A 24,864-nucleotide genomic window follows, 5' to 3' on the forward strand; every position below is an offset into this window, starting at 1 on the left:
AATCATAGCCCAGCTCTGAGAAATGCATAAAAGATCAGCCACGGTCATGTTGTTCCCATGACAATTCTCTCATGGCTTTCGTTGGTTTCGCTCTGTTTCATAGCCCCACTATGATTTTGTCCAGTGTATGATTTCATCTTGCTTCGGAAAAAATCTGTTCTTCATAGTATGTCTTTAGTTTGCAAAAAGAAATACATTTTATGGTAAACCTAAATGTTGATGTGGGCGAGAGAGAGGTGCCAGCATTGATGAAAGTGGGTGAGAGAGATTTTGACATTGATTGGGGAGGGGGAAGGAAGCCCATGAGACCTCCATGATGGGATGGGGAGGAGGATATTGCCTGACAGTGCAGCTGGCTTTATTGCCATGTCTAGGCTCCGCCCCTCAAAATGACAGCGTGAAACACGCTCTCCTGCTTTATTTTGACAAAGTATCATGAGATCTGACAAAAAAACCTGACTCATTCTCTCGAGAGAAACACATTGGTTTTCAGCCAGAACCTGACACTTCAGACAGAACTCCACCCAAAAAATTTGTGTCATAATGGTGAGAATTATGAAGTCATCCATGCCAGCCTCCCAGGCATGCTCCACACCACAAACCTCCCACACTCACGTTTTGAGAATTGGGAGTTTTGCGTTGGTACTGGGGGTGGTGGTGGTGGTGGGGGGGGGTGTTGGGGTGGGGGGAGGGGGTTGGGGTTGGGGGGGTTGGGGTGGGGGGAGGGGGTTGGGGGGGGTTGGGGTGGGGGGAGGGGGTTGGGGTTGGGGGGGTTGGGGTGGGGGGAGGGGGTTGGGGGGTGGGTGTTGGGGTGGGGGGGGAGGGGGTTGGGGTTGGGGGGGTTGGGGGAGGGGGTTGGGGGGGGTTGGGGTGGGGGGAGGGGGTTGGGGGTGGGGGGGGGGGTTGGGGAGGGGGTTGGGGTGGGGGGAGGGGGTTGGGTGGGGGGGTGGGGGATGGGGTTGGGGTTGGGGGGAGGGGGGTTGGGGTGGGGGGAGGGGGTTGGGGGGTGGGGGGAGGGGGTTGGGGGGGGTTGGGGAGTGGGTGGGGGTGGGGGGAGGGGTTGGGTGGGGGGGTGGGGGATGGGGTTGGGGTTGGGGGGAGGGGGGTTGGGGTGGGGGAGGGGTGGGGGTGGGGGGAGGGGGTTGGGGTGGGGGGGGGGGGGGGGGGAGTTGGGGTGTGGGGGGGGGGGTTGAGGTGGAGGGGGCCCTAAATATGCCAGTGAACCCAGCTTCAGAATGCTCGGACACCACTTCGCAAAGGTACCCTGATCTCACAGTGCACTGGGAGACCCCCCCTCATCAGAGCTCCTCCCCCCTACCCATCACCAGCCCCCCCCCCCTGTCAATTCAAAGATCCAGGTTCCGAATTCTTGATTTATAACAATGGGGCTTTCAGTTTTGCCTGATCTAACAAGATGTGAACAATCAGCATTTATGAACAAGTCGAATTTATTTGACAAGATGTTATATGTACTTAACAGAAGCAGGAAAGACAGTGGCTGCAAGTTTCTGGGCCCATTCACTGCGGGTGCGAATCCCATTATGGCTGCTAACTCTCGTGAGAGGGCCATATCGGGATTGGTGGCTGCAAGATCTAAGTTTGAGATCTTCCCTGTCCCCCAGTGGTATCATCAGGTTCATGCCCAGCGAGGGTGTGAACCTGATTACCATCAATTTAAATAAATTAAAACATTCCTAAACAGCTCCACGCCATTGCTTCCGGAGTCATCATATGTCCCCCCCCCCCCCCCCCCCCCCTGGGCTGATGTTATGCTGGCAGGAATCACTACTGGTTTCCAAAAGCGGAACCAATCATGATACCTCACCAGGGGCTCGGAGGTGAGTATAACCCCAGACTGTGAGGGGACTAGCTGAGCAGTGCCCTCAAGTGCCAACCTGGTTGGCACTGCCAGGGTGGGGTCAGAAGTGATGTAAGAGTTGGGACATCTATGGAACACCATTGTGGGCTTCCCATTATGTGAGGGGGGGGGCATTGTGCCTGCATAGTGGTGCAGAGGAGAAAGGTGGATATGCCTGCATTGCAGTGGGGGTTGGGGGGGGGCTCTGATGCCCCGATATTGATGCTGATGGCAGGGGTCATGTCACCCTGTTGCATGTGTGGTATGGGGGAGCAGGTTACCACTCTCTGATCGAGGGTTGGGGATGTTTTCCTTGTCTGCTGGGGTCCTGATGTCGTGGAGAGGGGGGAGGGGGACTCTTTAACTTCGGTTTGAGATCGGGGCACCCTTTAAGCGCTGCTATCTCTGTGGAGTTGGCCTTACTGGCGTCTGTAGGCCCCGCCCCTCAAGAATGATGCCATAAAACATAACCCTCTGCTTTTTTTTGGCACAATGTCAGAAGATCTGGAAAGAAAACATGGCTGTTTCGCTGGGGAGAAACATGACGGTTTTCAGTCTGAACCTGATACTTCGTCATTTTTTTGGAAAGTCCTGCCCAGTGTGGAAGTTTCTTATTCATCAAGGCCTTGGGTTCTTTGAATGCTGCCAGCACAGGTGATGCCTTTCTTCTTCAGTTCCTGAAATGATGTTGAACTGTGCCATAGAAGAATTATACCAGAGAAGCTGTGGTGAAACTGTGCCAAAGATTCTGAGATTCCAACTTTTCAACCCTAATTCTGACTGTCCCTCATTCTGTATTAGGAAATAGTTTGAATTGCTTCTTTTTAGCTTAATGTGAGGGTCACCTTGTGTTTCCCCCCCCCCCCCCCCCCCCCCCCCAATCAGTAACCAGAGTCATGTTGGGCTGAAACCACATGTCCAGCTTTTACTTCCTTTGAACCCATAAGACCATAAGAAATCAGAAGTAGGCCATTCAGCCCCTTGAGCCTGCTCCACCATTCAATAGGATTATGGCTGATCCAACATTCCTCATATTCACTTTAATGTCCTTCCCCTTAATCCTTGACTTTCTTGCTGATCAAAAATCTGTCTATCTCAGCCTTAAATATGCACAATGACTCTGCCCCCACATCTCTCTGTGGCAAGGAGTTTCAAAGAGTCAAAAACCTCTGAGAGAAGAAATTCCTCCTCATTTCAGTCTTAAATTGGCACCCCTTTTATTCTAAGACTATGCCCTCTAGTCCTAGACTCTCCCATGAGGGGAAACATCTTCTCAGCATTTGCTCTGTCAAGCTCCTTAAGAATCCAATATGTTTCAATGAGATCATCTCTCATTCTTCTAACTTCCAATGAATAGAGTCACAACCTTTAAAAACATTCCTCATAAGGCAATCTCTCCATACTGGGGATCATCCTCGTGAACCCCTGTCTGAACTGCCTCCAGTGAAATAATGGGGCGATTCTTGCAAAAAAAGCTCTAAGTGCTCAATTTGCGGGAAAATTGGTGTAAATCATGTAAGTACCTCCAAGTCCCTTTGTATTGCAGCCTTCTGCAGTTTTTCTTCATTTAAATAATACTCTTCTTTTGTTCTCCCTTCCAAAATGATCAACTTCACATTTTCCCACATTGTACTCTATTTGCCAACATTTTTCCTATTTACCTAACCTATCAACGGCCGGAATTTTAGCACTCTGCCCGCCATGGGAATCGGAACGGGTGAGGGGCGGAACATGAAAAGGTCCGTTGACCTCGGGTGGAATTTTATGGTTTTGCACCAAGCGAGGCTGTAAAACCCCGCCCAATGTCTCTAAACTGTTTGTATCCCTCTCGCAACTTGCATTTCTGCCTTTTTTGTGTTGTTGTGGGAAAATTACCACTCGGAGTCAGACTTAAAGATTCAACACACAGTTATATCGGACAAAGCTTTGGGAGAAGCGCAGGGCACTCCGCAGTACACGCAGTCACCTTCTCAACTTTACAATGGCAGTTGAGCATCTTTATACTTTTCAAATAATAGACAAGTACGGACATTAGCCGTTAGCACATCGTTATACAAATAATAGACATGGACGGACATCGACAGTTAGCACATCGTTACACATAAAGTAGACAAGGACATTGGCAGTTAACACATCGTTGTACATAGAGTAGATACATTTATGCATTTATGTCCCCCATCAAGGACTGATCTCATTGTCAAAACTCTTTGTTTTGGGTCCTGCTTTTATCTAAAGCTAAGGTGCCTCCAGGTCTGATCTGTTTCCTGCAGCAATTTAAACACTAACAGGTTTTAACTCTTTGTGTAATGTCTGTGCCCAAGTCAGCACATCTTAATGTCTTCCCCAGAGTCCATTTTGCGCCAGGTAACCATTTTGTGTCCTTTAATTTGGATTTTACTCCAACAGTGTCATCCTCAAATTTGGCTACAGTACATTCGCTTCCTTCCTCCAAGTCATTCATATATAGATAATTAATAGAACTCTTGTTTTCATTAGAGAGAAGAAGATTAAGAGGTGACTTAATAGAGGCATACAAGATGATCAGAGGATTAGATAGGTTGGTAGTGAGAGCCTTTTTCCTCGGATGCTGATGGCTAACACGAGGGGACATAGCTTTAAATTGAGGGGTGAGAGATATAGGACAGATGTTAGAGGTAGGTTCTTTACTCAGAGAGTTGTAAGGGCATGGAATGCCCTGCCTGCAGCAGTAGTGGACTCGTCAACATTAAGAGCATTCAAATGGTTATTGGATAAACATATGGATGATATTGGAATAGTGTAGATTAGAGGGGCTTTAGATTGGTTTCACTGGTCGGCGCAACATCGAGGGCCGAAGGGCCAGTACTGCGCTGTAATGTTCTATGTTCTATGTTCTTCTTTTCTTGTCCGTATACATTTGAGAGAGTGGGTGTTTGTTGTGTACATTTCATGTATATGAAATAGACATTTTTCCGTCCTTTTGATTTTAAACTTTCAAGAAAGCCTGTTTTTGACTGTTCTTTAACTTTATAGCACCAAAAAGGATTAAAATACTCCCTCTCAGAAATACATCATGTTATGGTCAGCTGAGCAATAAGTTGTACCACCACTTGCCTCTGTCCATAACAAGAACTATTATTTTGATTACCTCTTTGAGCTGCCAATTAAACTGTAAGGATAGAACTCTCCTCCTGAACTTGTAGAAAGCAGCCAAGCATGTATAATGTTAGCCCTTGGAGAAATATGATCAAATAGTTATTGCAACTACTAGAAAATAGTTTCTTTTAAACTCTCACTGATATGGGCAGCTATTTTTAATTTTTAAAGGACCAAAGATTTAAATAACTTCATATGATGACAATTCTACAGACCTCATCCACTCTTCAAGAGCATTTACATCTATTCTAAAAATATGTCTCTCCCACCCTGTGGGTTAATGACCTTGATACAGCAAAATAGGGTCTGTTTGAACTCAGTGCTAAATTCAAATGGCCTTGCTGAATTTGGTTTCACTCATTTGTGAGTCATGCTTTGCCTCCTTTTACAGAACAGCAAAAATGGGATCTGACAGAAAAGGGGGTGAGACTTCCACATTCAAATCCCACCCTCTGTATAATTCCGCAAAACTGCGGACCTTAGAATCTTACAATTGGGTGATTCCTCCTCAGTTGTAAGTCGGCAGGCTGGCGTGGTATTTCAGTATGGTTATTCCTCATATTGTTTTATGAATCCATCCTATGCTGGAGTCTTCAATTACTCCAAATGACTCTACTTAATACTTGTTCCAGGGTTGTCTCCCAGCAAGGTAGTGCCACTGGTATGATATCCTTGTTCCTGCCCTCATCCCAGGTAACTAAAAATGTCATTCTCTCCTGGTACATTATAATACCAGGTACAGTCTGTATCTTTGAACCATTTTCTCAGTTGTTTTTGTTGAATAAATGAAGGGGATTCAATTATCTTCTCTGTCATCTATTCCCTTGATCAGAAATGCTGCATGCAGGCATCCTATCTAGTAAGGTTCTGATTCCAGTTAGCCTCATTGTTGACCTGAATTAACTCACTTATTTTACCCTAGATTTTCCCCAGTGTGCACACCAATTCCTCTATCGGCGGTAATGTAATCTGATGCTCCCTCTGATTGTTATCTCTTTTGTAATGTTTCATGTTACAATGCTTTCATTTCTTATCTGTGCAATGTCCGGAAATAAAGGAATGAAAGCTAAAAATAAGATTTTAGAAGTAAGATAAAGGAAATGTTTTTATGAAGTAATAAGCCAAGATATTGACAAATGGTCAATACCTACATGCAACCTACCTGAATGAGGTAGGTGTGAAAGCTAAAAATCAGACCACAAAAATGTTTCCATGAAATAATTTGAAGAATTTCTTGTACCAAAAAGATTTCATTCAACAATTCACTTAATTACCTTCTTTCACACAATTATTTTAATTAATAATTTTAATCCTGCAAACATGAGACACAAATACCTAAATTCACAATTATTCTACTCAAAAACAGTATTCAACAAAAAAATCATAACTACTTTGCTTTCATTTACCTTACTTGGCTTGACTCTAGTGTAACTTGATTTTTCATGTTTACTATATGCTTTCTACTATCACTCCCAAATCTTCAGGATCAAATTCTAGATCTTCACCTATTTCCTCAATGTTTGTTACTACTCTGAATATTTCTTAATCAAAGGCAAGATCTGTAATATCACTCCCTACATTTTCAGTCTTTGTTGAAACCTTAAATATTTTCATCACAGACCACATCAGAAATTCTTCCTCCAGAAATTCTTCCTCCTTGAACTAAAGTACAGAGATTTCTTGGTGATCCTTGAAGACAACGTGGGACTGTGGATTTCAGATGAAGCTCTATCACCTTCAGCCCTGACCTTGTGCTTTGTTGATTGACATTGCAAAGCAAACTTTGACTGGAAATTGCAATCTCTTAATCAGAAAAAGGTAGTTTGATGGGATCATCAGAATTCTGATTGTAGCTTCTAAAACATGAGGTAGTAATTTCTTACAGTAATTTTTTTTCACAGTAACATTTTTTCACAGTAACTTCATTGCAGTGTTAATGTAAGCCTACTTGTGACTAATAAATAAACTTTAACTTCTTAATCCCTGATCTTGTTCCTTGCATAATCTATGGGTATTAAGGTTTGTCAGTGGGATAATTGGGGCATCAACTTTCAACAATAAATTGTAATGAGACATGCTTGATTAAAGTTTATTTACTGGTGTCACAAATAGATTTACATTAACACTGCAATGAAGTTACTGTGAAAATCCTCCAGTCGCCACACTCCAGCACCTGTCAGGGTGCACTGAGAAAGAATTTAACATGGCCAATGCACCTAACCAACACATCTTTGGGATTGTGGGAGGAAACTGGAGCACCCAGAGGAAACCCATATTGACACAGGAAGAATGTGCAGACTCCGCACAGATGGTGACCCAAGCCGGAATTGAACCTGGGTCCCTGGAACTGTGAAGCAGCAGTGCTAACCACTGTGTCACCACTCCATGTGGCCCCCCATGGCCTGATCGCTGGCCTCCTGAACATGCCCGGGGCCAGCCTCAACCTCCCCTCCCCCACCCCCCATCCCCGTAGCCTGATTTCCCGACCTCCCCTCCCCCACCAGCAGCCCCAACCCCCTTCTCTCCCCACCCCCACCAGCAGCCCCAACCACCCCCCCCCCCAGCAGCCCTGACCGCCGCCCTCCCCCCTCCCCCCGCCCTCCAGCAGCCCCACCCTCCCCCTCACTGATGGCCAGCCCCAATTGCTGGCCTTCCTCCCTCTGACAGCCCGAATGCAGAGTAGCAGCGGGACTCCCCCACCTCCACTGAGTGCCCCTGAGGCCCTGCCCCCTCCATTAGGCCCCCCTCCCTTGGCACTGCCCGATGGGCAGTGCAAAGGTAGCCCCTGGGTATTGGCACTTTGCCCCTTGGGCAGTGCTGGGGGATCAGGCTGGCATGGCCAATGTGGTAATGCCCAGGGGGCACCTCCCAGCGCCCAACCCTCTGGGGGCCTCAATGCCCCACCCCTCCCCCTTCACTCCAGCGGGGCCAGGCTGCCAGCTCCCTGCAAGTGGGGAGCTATACTAAACCCCACTGGAGTAAACCACTCCGGGGGGGGGGGGGGGGGGGGTGCGTAGGGTGGGGGGGAGGGAGAGACCCGTCATGAAGAGTAGCGGGACCAAAGATTTCATTCCCGGGTTCACTAATGGGATTTAAAAGAGATGGAGATATGTATCTACATAAATTATGATGTGGAGATGCCGGCGTTGGACTGGGGTAAACACAGTAAGAAGTTTAACAACACCAGGTTAAAGTCCAACAGGTTTATTTGGTAGCAAAAGCCACACAAGCTTTCGGAGCTCCAAGCCCCTTCTTCAGGTGAGTGGGAATTCTGTTCACAAACAGGGCATATAAAGACACAGACTCAATTTACATGAATAATGTTTGGAATGCGAATACTTACAGCTAATCAAGTCTTTAAGAAACAAAACAACGTGAGTGGAGAGAGCATCAAGACAGGCTAAAAGGATGTGTATTGTCTCCATACAAGACAGCCAGTGAAACTCTGCAGGTCCAGGCAACTGTGGGAGTTACAGATAGTGTGACATGAACCCAATATCCCGGTTGAGGCCGTCCTCGTGTGTGCGGAACTTGGCTATCAGTTTCTGCTCAGTGACTCTGCGCCGTCGTGTGTCGCGAAGGCCACCTTGGAGAACGCTTACCTAAATATCAGAGGCCGAATGCCCGTGACCGCTGAAGTGCTCCCCAACAGGAAGAGAACAGTCTTGCCTGGTGATTGTCGAGCAGTGTTCATTCATCCGTTGTCGAAGCGTCTGCATAGTTTCCCCAATGTACCATGCCTCGGGACATCCTTTCCTGCAGCGTATCAGGTAGACAACGTTGGCCGAGTTGCAAGAGTACGTACCGTGTACCTGGTGGATGGTGTTCTCGCGTGAGATGATGGCATCTGTGTCGATGATCCGGCACGTCTTGCAGAGGTTGCTGTGGCAGGGTTGTGTGGTGTCGTGGTCACTGTTCTCCTGAAGGCTGGGTAGTTTGCTGCGGACAATGGTCTGTTTGAGGTTGTGCGGTTGTTTGAAGGCAAGAAGTGGAGGTGTGGGGATGGCCTTGGCGAGATGTTCGTCTTCATCAATGACATGTTGAAGGCTCCGGAGGAGATGCCGTAGCTTCTCCGCTCCGGGGAAGTAGTGGACGACGAAGGGTACTCTGTCCACTGTGTTTCGTGTTTGTCTTCTGAGGAGGTCAGTGCGGTTTTTCGCTGTGGCACATTGGAACTGTTGATCAATGAGTCGAGCGCTATATCCTGTTCTTATGAGGGCATCTTTCAGCGTCTGGAGGTGTATGTTGCGATCCTCCTCATCCGAGCAGATCCTGTGTATACGGAGGGCTTGTCCGTAGGGGATGGCTTCTTTAACGTGTTTAGGGTGGAAGCTGGAGAAGTGGAGCATCGTGAGGTTATCCGTGGGCTTGTGGTACAGTGAGGTGCTGAGGTGACCGTCCTTAATGGAGATGCGTGTGTCCAAGAATGCAACCGATTCCGGAGAGTAGTCTATGGTGAGTCTGATGGTGGGATGGAACTTGTTGATGTCATCATAGAGTTGTTTCAGTGATTGTTCACCATGAGTCCAAAGGAAGAAAATGTCATCGATGTATCTAGTGTATAGCATCGGTTGAAGGTCCCGTGCGGTGAAGAAGTGTTGTTCGAACCTGTGCATGAAGATTTTGGCATATTGAAGTGTGAATTTTGTCCCCATGGCTGTTCCGTGTGTCTGGATGAAGAACTATTTGTTGAAGGTGAAGATATTGTGGTCCAGGATGAAGCGGATGAGATGTAAAATTGCATCTGGAAACTGGCAGTTGTTGGCGCTGAGCACTGAGGCCGTTGCAGCAATGCCATCGTCATGGGGGATGCTGGTGTAATTGCCTTCGTCGTCCAGTACTTCCCCGGAGCGGAGAAGCTACGGCATCTCCTCCGGAGCCTTCAACATGTCATTGATGAAGACGAACATCTCGCCAAGGCCATCCCCACACCTCCACTTCTTGCCTTCAAACAACCGCACAACCTCAAACAGACCATTGTCCGCAGCAAACTACCCAGCCTTCAGGAGAACAGTGACCACGACACCACACAACCCTGCCACAGCAACCTCTGCAAGACGTGCCGGATCATCGACACAGATGCCATCATCTCACGTGAGAACACCATCCACCAGGTACACGGTACATACTCTTGCAACTCGGCCAACGTTGTCTACCTGATACGCTGCAGGAAAGGATGTCCCGAGGCATGGTACATTGGGGAAACTATGCAGACGCTGCGACAACGGATGAATGAACACCGCTCGACAATCACCAGGCAAGACTGTTCTCTTCCTGTTGGGGAGCACTTCAGCGGTCACGGGCATTCGGCCTCTGATATTCAGGTAAGCGTTCTCCAAGGCGGCCTTTGCGACACACGACAGTGCAGAGTCGCTGAGCAGAAACTGATAGCCAAGTTCCGCACACACGAGGACGGCCTCAACCGGGATATTGGGTTCATGTCACACTATCTATAACCCCCACAGTTGCCTGGACCTGCAGAGTTTCACTGGCTGTCTTGTCTGGAGACAATACACATGTTTTTAGCCTGTCTTGATGCTCTCTCCACTCATGTTGTTTTGTTTCTTAAAGACTTGATTAGTTGTAAGTATCCGCATTCCAACCATTATTCATGTAAATTGAGTCTGTGTCTTTATATGCCCTGTTTGTGAACAGAATTCCCACTCACCTGAAGAAGGGGCTTGGAGCTCCGAAAGCTTGTGTGGCTTTTGCTACCAAATAAACCTGTTGGACTTTAACCTGGTGTTGTTAAACTTCTTACTGTGTCTACATAAATTAAGCAGCTCCATGCCAGAAATCGGCGCGGAGCTGACGGCGCTGGAAATCCGGCTGCCAGAGACGTGCGGAAGCTGTGGTGCCCAGCAGAGAGCCCAGAAAACGGCCTCCACTCGAGTCTCCCAGCCCGCTGCACTGCTTGATGGGAGAATTGCTCCCGTGGACTAAGTACAGCAGACACTTCAAAACTCTGGAGACATATCACCAGTGCTGCCTCCACAAATCCATTGGCAGGATAGGTGTACTAACATCAGTGTTCTTGCTCAGGCCAACATCTTCAGCATCAAATCATTGACCACGCGCGATCAACTCTGCTGTGTGGGCCACATCATCTGCATGCCTGACATGAGACTCCCGAAACAAGCACTCTACTCAGAGCTTTGACAATGCGAGTGAGCCCCAGGAGAGCAGAGGAAACCATTCAAGAGTCCCCTCAAACCTCCTTGAAAAAGTGTAACCCCATTAACACTTGGGAATCCTTGGCCCAAGACCACCGGAAGTGGAGGAAAAGCATCCAGAAAGGAGTTGGACAACTTAAGTTTCATTGCCGAGAGCAAGCTGAAGCCAAGTGTCAACAGCGAAGGGAGCGTTGTGGCAACCCGGGCACCCCACCTACCTGTTCCTCCAACCACCTTGCCTCACTTGTGACAGAGACTGTAGGTCGCACATTGGACTCCTCAGTCACCTAAGAACTCATTTTTAGTGTGGAATCAAGTCATCCTCGACTCTGAGGGATTGCTGAAGCAGAAGAAGACATCCATCTGGGATTGCAATTGGATCAAAATTAGAAGCAAAGGGAATCTTAACACTTTCAAGATCCAATAACAAATATGCAAAATTACCAACTTCCTCACCCCCATTATCGGTAATGCCTGCCATACACAGTAAAATTTAATAGGCCATAACCTCCAAACTCCCCAGTGTTGGATGGGTGGGGTACCCCAAATATGCGTGAGGGAACCCATCTCAGAACTTCACAGGTAGGTTTTGCACAGCAATTGCCCAGCAGAGAAAACTTCCTCTGAGCATTTGTTCTGCACTGAGAACCATCCGAAAATGTGATTTAAATCACAAACTTCAAATGAATCTGACTGGGTTACACCAATAGTTACCCAGAAAAAAATAGAAGAATTAAGATATCTTCTAACTTCTGGATAATTATTGTACAGATGAAAACCAAAGTGCCATGAGTCACCTCCACCCCCACAGGTCTCTCCCACCACCCGGCTACTGACTACTCCCACTGTTGGGTTGAATTGTAAGATTTCCCAGTTGTATCTAGTCACCTGAAGCACTTCTTCAGTATGCCAGTGATGTGCTTGATGCTTACTTGGGTGGATATGCACTTCATTATTTCTCTGTTCTGTTGATTTCCTGGGAGATCTGTCATGATTCCTGGTTGCTGAAAATAGTCTTGATTGCTCAGGAGCCATCCTGAGACTTGCTTTTATGGGTCAAGTATTGGTGGGACTTTGACTGTCTTAAAATAATAGTTCTGTAAAGCTGCCTGAAGCTGTCATTCACTTACACAAATAAACTAAGAATTCGTCAATTGGAATCCTTTGCGAACCATGTAGGTGGTGATTTTGTGTGATGAAGCATGTAGAACCACATGAGTGCAAACTATAATCCCCAGGACATTTGGGAATGTGATAAAATTGCATAGAATACTTGTGGGGCTTCTGGTTGTCCATGGGGAATGAAATCAAATTGTTTGCTTAAGTGAACAAAACATTTATCACTTACCTTGTGCATCAATGTGCTTGTAGATTGACTAACATGGCTAGTATTGCCAGTAAAGTGATTGGGAAACATAGAAATTCTGATCTGTTATGATCTTCACAGCCACTGGTGTTGGTCGTAGGTTATTTCGCAGCATGCAGCATAACTCAGTATCTGCATCTCTTGCAAATCAAAGATTGTGCAAGCACCACTGCTCCGGCCAGTTGTAGGTATGTGTGTCAATGTCTGTATATACAAATATGAGAGTAGTAATAGTTGGTGCACACACCAGGTTAGCAAAGAATACATTGGTGCAGGTTGCAAGCCTTGTATTCTTTTTTGGTTTGACTACTTTGACTCCAATAAACTGATGTGAACCATTCAATTACCACAGAATGAAAATGCACCACTTCATCACCACACAAAAATATATTAAAATGTGTGTGCTTCTTCAGAGTCACTCCAAATTGGAAACACTTGACACAAGGTAAAGACAAGCTTTTGACAAAGCTGGCAAAATTATGTTTTTGCAGTTGAGCAGTTTGCAATTTGCTTAAACACACTAAAATCTAAAATGAGGTACATTCTCATTTATTGTCAACATAGTATAATTGCTTTTGAATAATTCATTAATTTACCCAGTTTACAGTCTGCAAATTTTGATTTTGCTAAGGAGAAATACACATTTTAGCTTTAATAGAAATCGAGCCCTTAAGCATCATTAGTATTGTGTTTCTAATACAAGAGGATGTTATAAGGCTTTGCCAAGCTATCTAACTCAAATGACCCCATGAGTAATATAATAGCAGTAATATTGGGAGTCCCTGAATACCTTCAGTAATAATTTCTGTTAGTTCATAGATCAAAATACTTGTTAGCTCACATTCTTTGATAAATTATATTATTTGTCATCATGTTATCAATTCCGATATAGAGAATTTAGTGATCAAAGCATTTGAGATGGGAGAACTTGTAGCAAAAACGCAGTGGGTGACATTTTACCTGTATTTGGCAGAGTGCAACAGCGAGTGGGAAAACCAGCACCGAAGCCGCAGGCACCAAGGGTCATTGGGGACATAGAGAAAAAACTTTAAGGGGTGGGACCCACAATGTCACACTGGCAGGGCGGGGTCTGATTGAGCCCACCCTGCCAGCAACTTTGTTTTTAGATATCAGGACGCCAACTTTAAATATGCCCTTGTGCACAAAGGTTGACCAGGGACCACCACAACAGGATGTGTGAAACAATTTACAGTGGCAATTCTCTAGTGTGGTTGACTTCAGGTTCAGAACGATATATATTAGAGGTGACTTTTACCGTGGAGGCAGTTATAAATCGAACAACCCAACCAGACTGGAAGTTAAAGTTGCTATCAATAACGCCAAAGTCCAATCATTGTCTTACCTATAATAAGAGATAGAGGGTGCAATTTTCCTGGCCACAGCAGGCTGGGAAATGTAAGTAGGAGAGCTGAAGTGGGATTCGCGACCATCGTCCAGCCACTCGTGACTTTCCCAGGCAATTTTTTATGGCGTAATGAGCCTCATGCCAGAAAATAGTGTGAGGCTGATTACAATATTTAAATCACCATTTCCAAGTCATTAGCGAGCCCGGGATGATATTGTCCGGCCTCGCTAATGTTTCCCACCCTGCCAGGAGAGGTTCCCACTGGTGGGGATTAAAGCTGGTCTCCATCAATGGGCACCAGGCATGATGTCCTCGCTGGTGGGGGGCAGAGTCAGTTGAGGCCCCTCTGCAAAGTCGGGAGCGGGGGGGGTGCCCCTTGGGCAGTGCCAGCCTGGTACTCTGGTAATGCCCACTTGATACTGGCAGTGCCAAGAGGATGGAGCTGAAGGGGCAGGGTCTTCTGGGGAGGGGGCCAGACTGGGGGCGGTGATGGGGGGGATGGACTGCTGCACACACTGCCACAGCGATCGTGGGGGAGGGAGGGGGCAATTGGGGCTCACCAGGGGGATATCATGCTGGCCATCATGGGGGGGGTGCTTAGGCTGGCCATGGGGGGATCAGGGTGGCCATGGTTGGGGGAAGGATGGGGGTGCTGGGCTGGCCATGAAGGAAGTAGTCGGCGATCGGGAGGGAGTTGGGGAGGTCAACGATTTGCGGGAAATTCGGGAGGCCAGCTGTCGGGGGGTGGGGGGTGGCGGAGGGGAAGCCATCAGGAGGCTGGCGATCAGGAAGCTGGTGATGGGGTGGCTGGTGCGCATGCGCTGATCGCCCTCCTGAGCACACAGATGCCAGCCTCTCGGCTGGGATTAGGCCCCATCCCCCCATACCCCGTGAATCCCCCAGCGGACTCTGAATCACAGAGTGCTGGAAATTCAATCAACTAATTGCGCCCATTTTGCTGCCTGTGGGCACTTAATTTTTGGGGGGGAAAATTGCCCCAGAGTGTTTTTTTCTGTGTAAAGTGGGATCTCAATCCTAGTCTGAATGTGTGTGCATCTCTCAATGCAATTAAAACAATAGGAAGAAAATCATCAGAGTTGAGTTAGAGTGTGAGGTGCTTTTAAATTTGATTTGATTTAATCAACACTACATGCGCACCTACATAAGTTGTAGTTGAAAGAAATAAGGGAATTAACCATTTGACATTGGCCTGGGGTACAGGCTAAAAGGAAAAGAAAGAGCCAATCAACTGTTGTCATTTGAATAATTTCATAAGAACATAAAATATAGGAGTGGGGAATATGACATATAGCCCATTGAGCCTATCCCATCATTCAGTCAGATAATGTAATTTACATTGACTCCACATGTCCACCTATCCTCATTGCTTGGTCACTTAGTGCCCAAACACTATGGCCGTAATTTTACCGGCCTGCCTGCCACGGGAATCGGAGAGGGCGAGGGGCAACAATGGGAAGGTCCGTTGACCTTAGGCAGGATTTTACGGTTTCGGGACGAGTGAGACCTTAAAATCCCGCCTTATGTCAATCTCTGATTTGAAAATCCTCATTGAACATCTACAGCCTGCCTGGGTAAAAAGCTGCAAAAATTCAAAGCCCATTGAGCAAAGAAATTTCTTCTTATCTCAGTCCAAAATGATTGACCCCTTTTCTTGAGACTATGATCCCAAGCTCTAGACTCTCCAATTAGGGGGAGCATCCATCCTGCATTTACCCTATTAAGCATTCTAAGAATTTAGTTGGCACTAAGTTGGCATTGGCAGTATGAGGAAAATGGGGGAGGCAGTCCAGAGAAGGTTCACTAGGTTGATCCCGGGTATGGTGGGATTTTCTTATGAGGAGAGGTTGGGTAGGTTGGTTTCTGCTCATTGGAATTTAGAAGAATGAGAGGCAAACTTGTTGAGACATATAAGATTCTCAGGAGCTTGACAGGATAGATGCTGAAAGGATGTTTCCCCCATGTGATAGAGTCTATGATCAGAGGGCATAATCTCATAGTAAGGGGTCACCCATTTAAGACCAATTTGAGGAGGAATTTCTTCTCTCAGAGAGTAGTGAATCTGTGGAATTCTTTACTGCAGAGGGCTGTAGAGGCTGCTCATTAAGTATGTTCAACCATGAGATTGACACATTTTAAATCAGTAGGGGAACCAAGGGTTATGGAGATGAAGTGGGAAAGTGGAGCTGAGGAATATCACATCAGATCAATCATAATCTCACTGAATGGCAGAGAAAACTTGATGGGCTGAATGGCCTACTTCTGCTCCAACATCTTAAAGTCTGATGGATAGAGGGGCATCAATGTGGCATAAGAGTGTGGTGGTCATGGGGGAATGGGTTGGCATCGGTTGGCATAGATGGGACACAGAGTGTGTGGAGGTGGAGGCTGGGTGTGGTCTGTTGGGAAGTTTTTGTCTTATTATTTTTTATTTACTTAAACAGTGTTAGGGCACACAGGGGTAAGCCCTGCATACAGCCCACATCTGAACCCAGCAGCCGCAGATTAATTCTGGGACCACCTACTTTGACTACTGTTTCACATTTTAAATAAATTACAAACATTTAACTCTAGAGAGAACATTCATTCTGGAAGTCAAGTCATGGGCATATTCCCAACTAGCTGTGCAGCAGTCAGGAATGTGCTGCACAGGTAACAAACAGGCTGTGCAGATACAGCATCCGCTTTAAGATGGTGCACATGTGGGCCCACGTGCCAATCTTAAAGGGGTCACACTGATGCAAGATGCTGACCCACACAGCAAACAGAGGTTAAAGGATTATTGGCCACGGGTTCACTTTTTGAAGAGAAACCTACCCTGAATTGCATACTGCTATGACCAGGTAGTAACAGTGCGCAGTTTATCTAACCCCACTACTCCGCAGGTTGTACCATTAGTTTAAAAGTTTAATTCACTCACCAAAATGGCCAATTATTTACTTTTGCTGATGTTAGACCAAAAATAAAAAAGACTTTAACCAGACTTCTTTCAATAAACTCAATGATTGATTTATTATAAAATAAAACTGTTTTAAAACAAGGTGCAAGAATTAATTAACAGATAATTACACTCTGGAAGTATAACTATCTATCTCTTTCAAAAATGCCCCAGCATGCATATATACATACAAACAATGGCCAAACAGAAGATTTCTGCAGAAATGTGCTTTGGAGGAAAATCTTTATAACATAAAGGATAAAGTTTGCAGGGTTTTTATGCTGTCAGTATGGGGCACTCTCATGTGAAGAGGGACCACTGGAGCCACCCAGTATTCAGGACCCTCCCTCTGCAGCCAGACAGTGTCAGAGGGGCACATGGGCACTGCATTAACTTGTTTGATACCCCTTGGGGTCCAACATGCTAGGTCCATGGTGGTCATGACCAGCGTCAAATCCACCCAGTGCAGTTCCTGCTAGGGAGGTGGATGTATGGCAGGAGGACATTGAATTGGCCTTCAAGCCCACTAATGACATTTAAAATGGGATTCTCTAGCCTCTTCGGACAGCCTGTGGGAATTCCTATGCCCTGCTGAATGGGGCTTCAGCCAAAAATCAGGATTCTCAATTCACCCGACTCACCCCACCAGCCCCGATCATGTTCCCGCCCAGAGCGAGCAGCAACCCAATTAATATGCAAAACCGTTGATTTAATTGTCATTATCAGGCTGGAAGACCCATTCGCCAGCCACCCACCATGCACATGGTCCCCCAGTGAGAATTGCACAGGGCAGGTTTTGGTGCTGGTAATCAGCAGTGTGGACTTGGTGTGCTGGACCCCAAGGGTCCAAGGGAGAACCACCAACCCCTCAGCAAAGAGTGGCATCCCTCTAACTCAGGCCCACCTTCAACCACATGCATTGGCAGTGCCAACAGTGCATTGCCCCTTGTCACCCTGACACTGACATTTTGGCCGGGCACCTTGGGGCACAAAGTGGGGGGTTAAAGAGGTGCATCCAATTGCCCCTCTGCTGCTGCCAGGCTGCAGAGGAAGGGTCCCTCAAGGGTTATTGTGGGTTGGCGAGCTTGGGCTGGGGACAAGGGGTTGACCTTGCCACTCTTCCCCAGGTGGGGGGTCTCATGGCTGGACTGCCCTTCTAGCCCTGGCAGACATGACGATCACCTCTGGCATGGTGATTTCAGTAAGAAGTTTAACAACACCAGGTTAAAGTCCAACAGGTTTATTTGGTAGCAAATGCCACTAGCTTTCAGAACAGGCTGTCCCTTCGTCAGGTGGAGTGGAGAAATGCCAAACCTGGTGTTGTTAAACTTCTTACTTATGGTGATTTCAGGCAGCCCTGTGATCAACATCGTCATTCTTGCCTGTCAACTGTGAAAATGGCAGGTTACTTTAATCTCCATGCCCCCTGGTCACTTGGCAGGGTTTTAAATCATTGCAGTACCCCATTCTGCAGTAAGATTTCCTTTCCTCCCTGTCGGAAGCTGCAAGTGTGAGCAGACTCCTTTGAAATCCTCTGACAGAGAGGAGACGTCAATTTCATGGGGGAGGGGGGTTGTTTCATTCTCCACAGCTGTGCACTAAGCCTCAATGTATTCACACAGCTTTAATTTGAAGTCTCTGAGCCTTCCTAGAAAGCTGAAAACTTTGAAGTCCTCACTATCGCACTGAAAGCCTTTGATCTCTGACAATTTCAAAGTATAGTGCTTTGAAATAGGTTTCCATTATCAGCTTAATGGATTACTACTCAGCCTCCAGTCAACTGTGTTTACTTACATTAATCCTTCAAGTTCCTCAATTGTTCCTAACCACAATGTTTACATAGACTCTAAGCCTGATTGACAACTGTGGTTTCTTCAAAGAGAATAAGTGGCTTGCAAAAGAAGAAGTTAAACCACTTATTCCCTTTTTAAAGGGAGCCCTGATCTCTGAACAGCAGAGCCAGCTGGTGGGTTTTGCAGGATTGCCTCATTTGCATTTGTCAGGTGGGTGAATCCCACCTGACAGACACTGCAATGCCAGCGGAAAACATTCTTGTCTTCTGCCCTTTGATCTACACTTTTGCATAATCATCAGGTTCCCCACCCACTCCGGTCAGGAACCTGATTGAGGCTGGCAGGGCGGGCCAAGTGAATTGGAAACACGTTGAAGCATGACGATAATCCTTTTTTAGCCCCGACACCCTAATCAGCGGGTCAGTCGGATTTTCCGAATGGGGCTGGTGAATTTCCCCTCTGCTAAATATTTTATCTCTTATTTTATTCGTCAAGTTAATAAGTTAATTTTAAATTCTGACCACTGCAAACTTGTGCCATAATGTTTTCTTGAATCAGGAGACACATAAAAGAGGCATATCAAAATATATTCTGTAAGAGTACTTACTATCTTTCTGTTGAGTGACAATACACTAAACAGTGATGTACTCGAGCGCTTTCACAAATCTATTAAAAAATAGCTCATATGTTTGATTTTTAAAAAATGTTTAAACTCTCTTGTTTGCCCTCCCTTCTCTATCTTTTGATTCTAGACTCCTTTAGTGTTCTAGAGCCCATGGGCCAAAAATTGAGGTCATATAGGGCTATGGAAGAGTAAGCCAGCTAACGGCCAGAGGAGTGAAAGATCGGAGCTGTACAAGAGTACTGCTTCTCAATTGTCACACAGAAGTCACTGTGTCGGTATAAGTATCCCAATTTTAGTGGCAGGGAGATGGAGGTTTGCAAGGGTGTTAGGGTTGCTGTGTAACATTTTTAACAGGCATAAACATATAAATATTCAGAGTTGCAAATTTCATTATTTTATTCTCAAAGGAAAAAGCTCTGTCTCTTCACATACCCACTTATGTGGGTATGTTAGACTAATGAAATACTTATCCTGCTCAGTTTTTTACTCTGATTTCTGATGAGATACTGATAATTTGGTCTCTTGCTTTGTTAATTATCAAATTCCTGTCTCTCTAATGGTTAGAATTATTTCACTTAAAGCTTGAATTATAAGAAAGTTTTCAGTGCTGTAAATGCAGGACAATGTCAAAGGGATCGCATGGATATAAAATGTCCAATGGGACATCAAATTGAAATACTTTTCACTTTTCATCTCTAAATGCAAATACATGAATTTAGATTGTTTGGAATATTATTGCTTCAAAATGCATAGAAAATTATTTTCAATAAATATCACCTGAATGCCATTCACTTTGTAAAAAAATTAACTTGACCATCTGCAGTTTATATTCATGCATCTCAACTTATTGAAACTCAGGCATTTAAACAAACAGTTTTTCCAACTATTTCAATCGGAATCAAAACATCGAGATCACACCATTGAAACGTGAGGTTCCCTGATAGTTCACTGAAGTTATCCATGAAGTAGCAGGCCGTTTAGACCAGAAAATGTCCAAGTTTGTTCCTGGGTTTAAGCTGAATTGGTTGATCAGAATGGTGAGATGAGGAGAGAAACCAATGCCCATGGAAACATTTCTCAGCAAGGAGTCAGTGCCTTCTGAAAAGAAGAGGAAAAAATTGATGAATAAAGAACCAAGAAGAAGAAAAGTGAAAATGATGATAGAAAACTGTAGATCAAGTGTATTTACTAGAATGTTCATTGCCAATGAAGGTTAGCATTATTTAACAGATGGTATAAAAATCTGATTCATTTTTACATTTGGGATAAACATTTATTCTTTTTATTTATGTTCAGAAAATTGTGGTCACTGAAGTTGAGCTGTTGTTTTCCCCTGAGATTAAATACATGTTGTTCTTTAGAATTTGACTTTTAAAAAGCAAATGGATATTGTCAGTCATTACTACAGACCCTGCTCCATGGAACACGGAAAAACATTTGCATTCCTGTTGCATTTCATGTTTTTTAATATTATTTAATATTAAAATTACATTTGTCATGTATGACTTGCATGAATTTAAGAAGTTGTTAACAGTTTTATTATTTCAGCCAAGCTTTAATTTTTCTGTCTTAATACATTCCCTACATAGCATGCTTCGTGTATTGTTTCATTAAATTATGTTAACTGGCATATTTTGTCTTATTTTGAACCTGTCTTCATAGTGGGCCCGATTTAATATGTGGTTGTACTGCTGCTGAGGGTTAATCACAGCATATACTGGCACAAATGATTTGCGTAGCTCAAAAACACATCTACTATTTTGGTTTAGTTTCTTCATCAAACAAAAGCAGTTTGCCCTTTTTGTCTGCTGAGTAGGGCATATTCAGCCTATTCACGCTGAAGAATTATTATGAACCAATGTAGCTTGTAATTTAAGCAACCTTTTTTGCACCAGGATGGATGTAGTCCAGAATTACCTGTTTAAAATTTGCCTTTCTTAATATAACTAAAATTTTCCCGAAACAAAGTTATATATCGCCTCCTTCTCCACTTACCCCTCCTATCTAACATCACCTCAAAAGAATATGATCATTTAGAAAATTGGTGATATTCTAAAAATAAAGTAAAAGGATATGGCCAAGGATGCAAAAATATCAATGAGGAGGAACATCCTCAGGATTCACCACCAGTATCCCATACAATATTTCCCAGTATAAGAATGAACATGCCCAACCTTTGAGGTTGGATATTATTTTTTGTCTATACATGACAAGGATACTGTACTGATGTAAAAAATAATATTTGATTTTTCAGATACAAGTAAATCCTATCAGAATTTGCCCTGACATAAGAATGACAAATGTGAGATTATTAAATCGAGCCCAATGTCTTTTGTTCGGAATGTTCCTTTCTTTAAACCACTTTTTGTTTCTGAACAAACGTTGAATTAATGTTCAGATGTAAAAGTGGAGGAAAATAGCAGTGACAAAAATACATACTAGTTTTGCATTTGTATATCAGGAATCCTTTAAACATTTTACTAATTTCAAGATCCAAAATCCCTAAAGTGTGATTATGCATCTGTGCATGTAATCATCAGTAATCAAAATTTGAGTTACCATTAGTCAGATCATAGAATTGCAAATTCTTTTTAAGCTAAAATGGCAATTCAGTTACAATGGTAATATTGTCACTATTTCTGGTATTTTGGGGTAATGAGTTTATTTGGTGTAAGTTAGATAAACTGAATTGTACAGAACACTAAGCAGACTTGCTAAATCATATTGCTTAGTTACATGTTTAATGCTAAAACCGCATATTCCCAACAAAGCCATGAATATTCAGTATATTCTTTCAACTTTACTGCTCTCGTATTATTATAGAGACAATGGAAACTATGGCATTGCCAATGACCACTTGTTGTAGAAACCACCTGACTTTTACTTCCACTGAAATTATTGGAAATGAGAATTTGGCAGTTTCTATATTGCAATGCCAATTTTACACTAGAGGGTCAGATTAAAAATCTACTCCAACATAACTGAATCTTGAGGAGTAGTTTTATGAATGAGTGCAGCATACCATCCACACCTTTATGTCCATTAAAATAAAAAGACAAAATATTAATGGCAGCATAGATCTGGGTTCCCAATACCTTCAGCCTTTCGGCAAGTTTGGCACACGGCAGTATGCATGCATATAAAAAGGCCCACCTAATGCCCAGTGATTCACAAAATACTATTTTTGCATTGAATTGCTAGGGTTCAGGGAAATTTGCAGTTTGTATGTGACATAATTAATGTTCTAAGATGCTTTATGCTATTTTAAACAGAGAGAATACAGCTCCTTCTGAGTGTTTTTTTTAAGTTGGCTGTGCCGGAAGCAGTGATGGTGATTATCACCACATTCTGCATGCCAGGGCCTGTAAAGACTCTTGTGATGGAAATAAATTTGCATAGGCCAAAAAGAATTATCAAATTATAATTTTAGGAAAAGACTGAAGTCCCCGAAAAGATGCAATCCCACAAAAAAAACTTGCCACAAGTTTGATTTGGATGATATGTATGGTATCATGTGAGTGAGTCACTGCTGTTACTTCCACTTTTACAACCTGTGGGTTTGTCAGCATGAGTATGACAGCAATTACTGTAGTTGTCCCTGTTTGCCCCATGCCTTTTCTCCTTCACAGTCATTCAATGACAAGCGTAAAAAGAACCTCATCTTTTCACGAAAATTCCCATTCTACAAGAACAAGGACCACAATGAGCAGGAAACCAGTGATCCAGAACGTAAGTAGGCCTAAGAGACAGCATAGATCACAGTGTTCACACCCACATATATACACATTTACATTGAGGCAGGGTGAGGCTATACTACTGTGACCAATGTGTGACAGCAATCTGGATCCCATCATATTATTGTTCCTCAAAAGGAGACTTTTTTATAAACAGGTGTGAAAAGAGGTTGCTCGGGAGAGGTAGAGACCGTGTCCCTTTTCTTTCAACCCATGTGCATTGTATTTCAAAATATATACAAATCTGGCCAAGAATTAAACAAAATTCCACACTGTTCAAGATACAAGATTGTTTACAGTGTTCATATAACAGATACATTTTTTTGGAATGTTTCTGATATGCCCCTGTATTATGCTAGTGTGTTCATCCATTTATCTAACTGCTATCCACAAAACATTAAAACTAAGTTTTACTCATATCAGCAGACACTGTCGATCTACCTGTTGATAGTTCAATATGAAATACAGTTTGCTTTTGGGAACCAAAGGGATACTGTCTTTGAAGTGCACCATTTTGGTATGTTTTAATTCAGGCAAAAAAAATCCTCTGGAAAAACAAGAATGGTAATGCCACAGTTCATGTTAAAACACAACTGGGCTCCTGATTGGCTTATCTGCATGGTCTGTCATGGTAGTATTCAGTTCAAATCCACTGACTTCTTCCTTCCTCTTCTGCGGTTATTCTTCCTGTCTTTGCTTGCTGTCTGGGGACTACTGGGCAGGAGATCCCTGGGTTAGCCGACGATGGTTATGGAACAAAGACTCTGAGTAAGTTTTGAAGAATGGCCACAATAGAATGCCACTATGTAATTATTATTTTTTGAACTATTATTTGCATATATTCCAAAGAGAACCCAGCATGTAAAAATGAAGCTTTAGTAGGGAACTGATATGAATGTCCCAACCTTTTTTTTAGTTTCTTTTGTTTCTGCATGATCAATCAAAACCAATGCACAAATCACTGTCTAAATACCTATTAGAATGTCTTTTTCTGTCATCCATTGTTTATTTTATAATAATAACATTGTCCTTGTGCTGCTGGGACGCACAACATCATCTATGGAAACATATTATCCAGGAATCAACACCACTTCCCATTCCCTTCTGCACTTTGCTCCTTGTCCCTCAAACAAACAATTGCAGCTGCTGCTTTAAATGCTATTTCTCAATATCAGCTCCTTTATGTTTAATTGTGTATATTTCTGTTATGCAGCATGTGTACAATTCCCTTCCTTAAAATCTATTTATGTTAATACTGCTTTGTGGCGCTTTTTTTAAACACTTCCTAATTTGCTATATTGTTATTGCAGAACATGTTACTTCTAATGCCAGCGATAGTGAAAGTAGCTACAGTAAGTTTATTTATTTTGAGTATCATATTATTTCCAGCTTTTTTGCTTACTGCACTTAATGAAAACAAATGGCTTTAATATACACTTATTATGATATATGTTATGTACTATAATATATTACATAATATCCATTCTGTTTATGATGTTGTTGTCTACTGTACATTCAAGCAATGCCTGACAAACATTTGATCTGAAACCACTGCGACACATTACGGCCAAATAAGGCCATACTTCTTTGCTCTTCAGACATCTAAGACCTAGTATAAACCCATTTTTAACCAAACTTTTCATTTTAGTACGTTTTTTGCAATTGTGGCTTAATCATTGTAATTTAAGGTCTTCTAAAGTTAATTTCCATTGCTCCTTTTATTTAGCATTCAATTTACTTGTTTTCTAGTTTGTCAAAATAGCTATATGCTTCAGAATAAATACTGCCTGCATTGCTTGTTAAGCCTTTCAGAAATGCCGTACACCATTTTTCTCGTGAGCAATGGAATTTACGATGA

General features: G+C 43.9%; 1 protein-coding gene across 1 annotated transcript in view; it reads left to right on the forward strand.

The window, feature by feature from the left end:
• Positions 1-24,864, forward strand: part of dlg2 (discs, large homolog 2 (Drosophila)) — a 945,868-nt gene that overhangs the window by 877,450 nt on the left and 43,554 nt on the right. Inside the window, exons 20-21 of the mRNA XM_078221879.1 lie at positions 22,902-23,001; positions 24,317-24,358. Coding sequence (XP_078078005.1) covers positions 22,902-23,001; positions 24,317-24,358 — 142 coding nt within the window. The remainder of the gene's footprint in view (positions 1-22,901; positions 23,002-24,316; positions 24,359-24,864) is intronic.

The sequence above is a fragment of the Mustelus asterias genome, chromosome 10, assembly GCF_964213995.1.
Source record: "Mustelus asterias chromosome 10, sMusAst1.hap1.1, whole genome shotgun sequence".
In the NCBI taxonomy this organism is placed as follows: Eukaryota; Metazoa; Chordata; class Chondrichthyes; order Carcharhiniformes; family Triakidae; genus Mustelus; species Mustelus asterias.